This window comes from Suricata suricatta, chromosome 17, assembly GCF_006229205.1.
Source record: "Suricata suricatta isolate VVHF042 chromosome 17, meerkat_22Aug2017_6uvM2_HiC, whole genome shotgun sequence".
Lineage (NCBI taxonomy): Eukaryota > Metazoa > Chordata > Mammalia > Carnivora > Herpestidae > Suricata > Suricata suricatta.
The window spans coordinates 38,536,971-38,544,156 of record NC_043716.1 but is presented as its reverse complement, the minus strand read 5'-3'; the positions used below and the strand labels follow the sequence as shown (position 1 = coordinate 38,544,156).

The following is a 7,186-nucleotide window of genomic DNA, read 5'->3' as shown; positions in this document are numbered from 1 at the left end:
CTGCCAGCTTCACCCTCCCTGTCCCGCCAGTAAAGAGTCTCAGCCCCTCGCGCCCCACCCACGCTCACTGGGTGGGAACTTATGGAGGAAGCACGAGTGGAGGTGCTCGCAGGAGGACTCCCCACGCCTGGGCCCACCCACCTGCCCAGCCCTGGCCCTGCCCCGGACCCACGAGGAGAAGAGCTTGGTGCCATCCAGCAGGGAGCAGTTGTAGTGGTAGCGAACATAGTCCCCAGACTTGGCGGTCTCATTGCAGGTCTCTGGGGGCGGGGTCAGGATCTTGATTTCCACGGGATCCTCAGGGTTGTGGAAGTCCACGACGTGGACGTCAAAGATCAGCACCGCGGAGCCAGGAATCTTGTCTCCTGGGGCCAGAATGGGGACTGGATCGGCCCAGAATCCAGGAGGGACTGCTCGGACCCCCATGGACACCCCTAGACCTCCACTGCCATGTGTTTTCAAACAAGAATGGGCTGGGCTGTTTGTCTCCAGGGTCAATTCTTCGGTACCTCTTGTTGGGGTGAGGGGCAGGGGAGGGGAAGGCCATGCCAGTTAGAAAGCCCTTTACACACACCACCTTGCAACCTCCCAGTACCGTATCCTGCTGGTCATGACATTAGTCCCATATTACAGGAGAGGACATTGAGGCTTCCAGCAAAGCTGGGTCTCAAGTCCAGGTTTCTTTGCTTCCTAGGGCTACCCTGTTTCTGTCCTTCCATAGCTGCCCCTGCCTCCCCAAACTCAGGAGTTGGCTGCCCTTCTCCAGTACAGAAGGGAGAAGTAAGGGGCCAGTCCCTGGAGAAAAGGATGGAGTCTGGTGGCAGGAGGTGGGTGGGTGATGGGTTTTGTGGTGAGAGGGGCAGAGTGGTGGCTGAATGGCCCTCGGTGCAGAGGTCGAGGAGCAATGTGTGGAGCTGCAGAGGCGGTGACCGCGAGCACAGGGACATGCCTACCAGTCCCGTTCTCCCCATAGGCGAGGTGGGGGGGGATGGTGATCCTCCGGCGCTCCCCCATGCAGGCGCCCTGCAGCCCCTGGTCCATCCCGGGGATGATGTAGCCCCGCCCAACATAGGTGTTGTAGGTGTGGTTGCGGGAGTAGCTGTAATACAAGGTGGGGGGGGGTGTCAAAGGAGCCCCTGCCCTTCCAGCTGCGGCCTGGGGTGACCCCAGATCCTGCCTCAGCTTCCTCTGCCTTCCTCCTAGCCCCCAACTTCCCTCCTCCAGACCCTCCCCACCTAGCAACACACACCTGGAATCAAAGAGGGTGCCATCCATCAGCGAGCCGTTGTAGTGGTAACGCATGAAGTCTCCAGCCACAGCTCTCCGGACGCAGCCAGCGGGGAGCTCCAGCGTCTCTAGCTGGACGGTGTCCTTCGGATTGTGGACATCAATCAGTAGCACGTGGAAGACCAGGGAGGCCTGTGGGGGGATCACAGTCCCTGGGGAAGGGATAGACTTGAACCATACGAGTGGTACAACCAGGGCTCCTTCTTGGCTCAGGAAGGCCCATGTGTGAGCCAGATTTCCCCCCAGGGCCACCACCAGCCCATCCTGAATGATTATGTGAATCAGAATAAAACACCCCTTCTTAGATCATCACCAAGAGCCAGATTTCACTGCCTCCTTGGCTGAGTGCCCTTGTGCAGTACACAACCTGAACAACTATATGTGGCAGCCCTCCTCTGAGGAATCCCCGAGTCCCTGTCTGCCCTCACCATAGCCTTTCTCGCCATAGGCCAGGAATGGAGGGATGATGATCTTCCTTCTCTCTCCAGGACACATGCCCAGCAGCCCCTGATCCATGCCCTTGATCAGCCAGCCAGAGCCGATGTAGGTATCATAAGTGCCACCCCTACTGTAGCTGCAGAGAATGAGGTAGAAGTGATGCTGTGGGAGGTGGGAGAGGCCGGACGGGACCAGGACACCCTTCATATCATGCCACAGTCCCCAGCCCCCCTGGACTCCCTCCAGCCCTTACCTGGTGTCAAAGGCAGTGCCATCCAGCAGTGTGCCGTTGTAGTGGTAGCGGACAAAGTCACTGTCCTGGACCGTGCGGGGACAGTGGGCTGGGTGCAGCAAGGTGCTCACCTGCACAGTGTCCGCCTTGTTCCACACATCCAGCAAGACCACATCGAAGTACAGGGTGGCATCCGGGGGAATGAGCCCCGCTGTGAGGGCCCAGTAGCCACAGCTCATGTTCGGGGCAGCTCCCCCCAACCCCTCACCATGCTGGGGCCCCAGGACTCCCTCCAGCCCTTACCTGGCATCAAAGGCAGTACCACACTTGCTGCAGCCCCGGGGTGGTGGATGGAACAGACATGTGAACGTCCTGCCTGGCCCCTCCCTCCACCACTCCTACAGCTCCTCTCCCTAGTCATGCTTTGATTCCACCCAGGACCCCGTCATTCCCTTTCCCCCGACTCCAGGGGCAGGAGACTGAAATTCCACTCCCAGACCTGCACATGCAGTGTAACCTTGGGCAAGTCACTCTCCCTCTCTGAGCTTCAGTTTTCTGGCCCTGGGGTCCTTGATTCTGGTTCCTGGGCTCCTCCATCCCCATGCCTGTGCCCCAAGCCTTCTCACCCACACCGATGCTGCCATAGCCCAGGTGGGGAGGCACAATGAGGCGTCGCCGCTCGTTGACACACATGCCCATGAGGCCTCGGTCCATGCCGGTGATGAGGCGACCCACGCCCACCACGATGGCCACTAAGGTGCTTCGGTCATAGCTGGGGGAGGGCGGAAACAGATGGGAGACAATGGCCTCTGGTCACGGTCGCATACATGCACAGGTGCGCGCACACACACACACTCACACTCACACTCAGTCCCCCTCCCTATACACAGGTGCAGGTCCACATGCTGCTGCCTCCTCTTCAAGCCTCCTTCCTGTGTCAGCCATGGCTCCCACCTTAATAGGATGGGCTGTTACACAGGAGGTGTCCTCCAGGAGCCAGGAGCTTTTATTTGCCTGCGATAGGGGAGGTCTGTGCAGGCCTGGGAGCTACACTCTCTGCTGACAGCAAAGGGGTGCAAACGGGAAGTGGAACATTTATTGTGCATTTACGATATGCCGCATAAATGCTTTGCCTTTTACAATCACCTACTTAAATTCCTTCCCCTGGGATATGGGCATTATTGCTTTTGTTTTTCTGAAAAAAGTTTTACGTTTATTTTTGAGACAGAGCGTGTGCGGGGGAAGGCAAAGAGAGGGAGACAGAGGATCAGAAGTGGGATCTGGGCTGAGAGACAAGTCATGATCCGAGCTGAAGGCAGAAGCTTGACCAACTGAGCCACCCAGGCGCCCTTGTTTTCATTTTACTTATGACAAAAATTGAGACAGGAGACTAACTGACTTGCCCAAGGTCACACAGCGAGTATGTGGTCTGCTGAGCTCCGTGTTTGTGCCACTGCACTAACGGGTTTTCCCGGGGAAGGAGGGGGCAGCAAAGTTGGCTGAGGGTAGGGATTGGTTTCCAATTTCGGAAAGGCCTATTCTAAAATCGCCATGGCTTTTGTTTTTATTTTATTTTACTTTTTTTTTTAAATTTTTTAAAATGTTTTTTATTTATTTTCGAGAGACAGAGAGAGACAGCGTGAGCAAGGGAGGGTCAGAGAGAGAGGGAGATACAGAATCTGAAGCAGGCTCCAGGCTCTGAGCTGTCAGCACATAGCCCGACGCGGGGCTTGAACCCACGAACTGTGAGATCATGACCTGAGCCAAAGTCAGAAGCTCAACCGACTGAGCCACCCAGGCGCCCCTATTTTATTTTACTATTATTTTTTTTTGTTGCAGTATAATTGACATACGAGATTATTTTAGTTTCAGGTGTACAACATAGTGGTTTGATATTTACATATACGACCAGCATAAATCAGCATAATAAGTCTAGTTAACATCTGTCACCGTACAAAATTAATACAATACTGTTGTCTATACATTATATCCCCATGGCGTATGTATTTTATAACTGGAAACTTGTATCTCTTGACTTTCATTGGCTTTTATATTTTTTATTTGAGGGGGGGAGAGCGCACGTGCTGGGGAGAGGGGCAGACGGAGAGAGACTCTCAAGCAGGCTCCATGCTGAGTGTAGACCCTAATATGGGGCTTGATCCCATGTCCCTGGCATCATGACCTGAGCCCAAAGCAAGAGTCAGATCCTCAACTAACTGAGCCACTCAGGCACTCTGGGCTTTTATTTGCTTTTAGTTATAGTTTTAAGTTTTCAGAAGTTAAGGGAGGATGGAAGATTTTTATTTAAAACAATTTTTAGGGCCGCCTGGGTGGCTCAGTTAAGCATCTGACTTCGGCTTAGGTCATGATCTCACCATTCGTGGGTTCGAGCCCCGCATCGGGCTCTGTGTCTCCCTCTCTCTCTACCCCTTCCCCGCTCATTCTCTGTCTCTCTCAAAATAAACTAAAGACTAAAAAATTAAAAAAAAAATTTAATGTTTATTTATTTTAAAAAAATTTTAATGCTTATTTATTATTGAGAAACAGAGAGAGAGGCAGCATGAGTATGGGAGGGTCAGAAAGAGAGGGAGACACAGAATCGGAAGCAGGCTCCAGGCTCTGAGCTGTCAGCACAGAGCCCAAGGCAGGGCTTGAACCCACGATCATGAGATCATGACCTGAGCTGAAGTCGGTTGCTCAACCAACTGAGCCACCCAGGTGCCCCTAAATGTTTATTTATTTTTGGGAGAGTGCGTAGAGTGCGGGAAGGGTGGGAGTGGGGGGGGGGGGGAAGGCGGGGGAGACACAGAATTCGAAGCAGGCTCCAGGCTCCAAGCTGTCAGCACAGAGCCCAAGGCAGGGCTCGAACTTGAGAACCATGAGATCATGACCTGAGCTGATGTTGGATGCTCAACCAACTGAGCCACCAGGTGCCCCTAAATTTTTTTTCAATTATTTTATTTTATTTTTTATTTTTTAAGTTGTTTGAGAGAACATGCACACGTGGAGGGGGAGAGGAGGGGCAGAGAGAGAGGGAGACAGAGGATCCGAAGTGAACTCTCTAAGAACTGAACCATGAGGGGCCTCTGGGTGGCTCAACTGGTTAAAACTCCGACTTTGGCTCAGGTCATGATCTCATGGTTTGTGAGTTCGAGCCCAGCAATGGGCTCTCAGCACAGAGCCTGCTTCAAATCCTGTCTCCCTCTCTCTCTCTGCTCCTCTCCTGTTTGCCTGGGCACATGCTCTCTTTCTCTTTCTCTCTCTCAAAATAAATAAATAAATAATAAATAAATAAACGTTAAAAAAAAAGAACCGAACCACAGAACCGTGAGATTATGATCCGAGCCGGAGCGACGTTTAATCGACACAGGAACCCCTAAATTATTTTTTAAAGTTTATTTCATTTATTTTTTAGTAATTTCTACCTCCAACATGGGGCTCGAACTCATGACTCCAAGGTCAAGAGACGCATGTTCTTTTGACTGAGCAGCCAGGTGCCCTGAGAGATTTTTATTTTCATCAAAGAGGTTAAAGGGTTAGGAAAGTTTTCCAAGCTCAGCCCTGCATGAACTGGGGCCAGCCAGGCTCCTAGAGTCCCACCAAGGAAATCATCCCTTGCTCCCAACCCCTCCCTGACTTGGGTGGTGCTTCTGGCCACCATCAATACCTCATTTTCCCCACTACACAAAGTCCCTACCAGTTAAACATGATAAGTCCTCTCCAGAGGCAAGGCTAATGTTCCCTGAACTTGTTTTGGTATTTGCAGGCACTATGAGAAGTTCTTTTTTTCTTTTTTTTATGTTTATTTATTATTGATACAGAGAAACAGAGCATGAGTGGGGGAAGGGCAGAGAGAGAGAGGGAGTCACAGAATCTGAAGCAGGTTCCAGGCTCTGAGCTGTCACCAGAGCCTGAGGCGGGGCTCAAACCCACAAACCCTGAGATCATGACTTGTGCCGAAGTCATCCGCTTAACCGACTGAGCCACCTAGGCACCCCATAAATTCTTTCATTCATTATCTTGCTTGAGCCCTATTATCAGCTTTAGGAAGGGAGAACTTAATTTTCCAGATTTTTTTAATCTCTATTTTTTCAGATAAAGAACATGAGGCTTAAAGAGGCATAATTCCTTGTCCATGGTCATTGGCTGGATTTGAACCCTAGGTCTTGGACTCTGGAGTTCATGTTCTTAATATACTGTCTTCCTTCCAAAGGCCGCTAATTTCCCGTGGGCTGAGTTGTGGGCTTTGGGAAAGAGTCTAAGAGGGACTCACTTCTTAGGATTTGGTGTGTGACTGGGACCTGAGGTTTAACTGAGGCTGACGTGCAGCCCTGCCCTGTCCCCACCTACAAAAGTGACTTGCCAGAGCAGACTACAAGGCCTGATCAGATCAGAAGCCCATCTCTCAAACCCCAAGCCTGGCAAGATGGGCGGCAGCCCTGGTCTGACAGAGCTAAGATGGAGGGAGGTGGGGGGTGCAGAGAGACCCAGAGAGGGAGGCAGGAGAACCCTCCGCGGAGTCCAGGGGGGCAATGCCCAGCCATGTGACACGTAGACAGATAGGGTCCCCATCTGTCCTACACGGAGCTCTGCCCTACACTCCTAGATCCATCCTGCTGTCCATAATCTTCACCCTTCTTTAACATGCTAGTTGCTCATAACCCCCCCGCCGCCTCCAAAAAAGTTCTATTGACTCTTATCGGGTTACACAGGCACTGAAAGCTGAGGCTGGAACCAGAAGGGATTCAGCCTGGGTGTAAAGGGAAGGGGTCCCAGGCTGAGACCACTGGAGGATTCACAGGAAGCGGGGACCATGCCCTTTCCCCTCAACGCTGGGGACCAGAACCTCCTCCCGGCCATGTCTTTAAATAAAACACTAGTAAATAGAACAGTTCACCATGATTATCAGACACTTTGGGGAATGTGGGGAGTTTGTTGTGAAAGAAACTGGGGTCCTTTAAGAAGTGAGTGTTTGAAACTGAGGGCAGAGATGTCTTTGGGAAGGTGGATGTCTGGGAGCCGCCATCCTCAGGGTGCTGTGTTAGGGTTTAGAAGATCATGGAGTAAAGTAGGGGATGCAGACACAGCCTAAAAGGGTAATTAGAGGATCCCCAGGATGAAGGAGAGCCTGGCCCTAAGGGGAGTGGCGAGTCAGGGGCACCCAACCCGTTACCTCGAGTCAAACTTCTTGCCATCCTCGAAAGTGCCGTTGTAGTGGTAGCGAACAAA

The 7,186-nt window shown here is 52.2% G+C and overlaps 1 protein-coding gene across 1 annotated transcript in view; it reads right to left on the bottom strand.

The window, feature by feature from the left end:
- Positions 1 to 7,183, bottom strand: part of FKBP10 (FKBP prolyl isomerase 10) — a gene marked incomplete at its 5' end in the record, with an annotated part of 9,643 nt that extends 2,460 nt beyond the window's left edge. The window contains 7 exons of the mRNA XM_029927043.1: positions 173 to 365; positions 954 to 1,099; positions 1,250 to 1,439; positions 1,716 to 1,861; positions 1,979 to 2,168; positions 2,584 to 2,729; positions 7,131 to 7,183. Of these exons, the coding sequence (XP_029782903.1) occupies positions 173 to 365; positions 954 to 1,099; positions 1,250 to 1,439; positions 1,716 to 1,861; positions 1,979 to 2,168; positions 2,584 to 2,729; positions 7,131 to 7,183 (1,064 nt within the window). The remainder of the gene's footprint in view (positions 1 to 172; positions 366 to 953; positions 1,100 to 1,249; positions 1,440 to 1,715; positions 1,862 to 1,978; positions 2,169 to 2,583; positions 2,730 to 7,130) is intronic.
- Between the last annotated feature and the right edge of the window lie 3 nt (positions 7,184 to 7,186).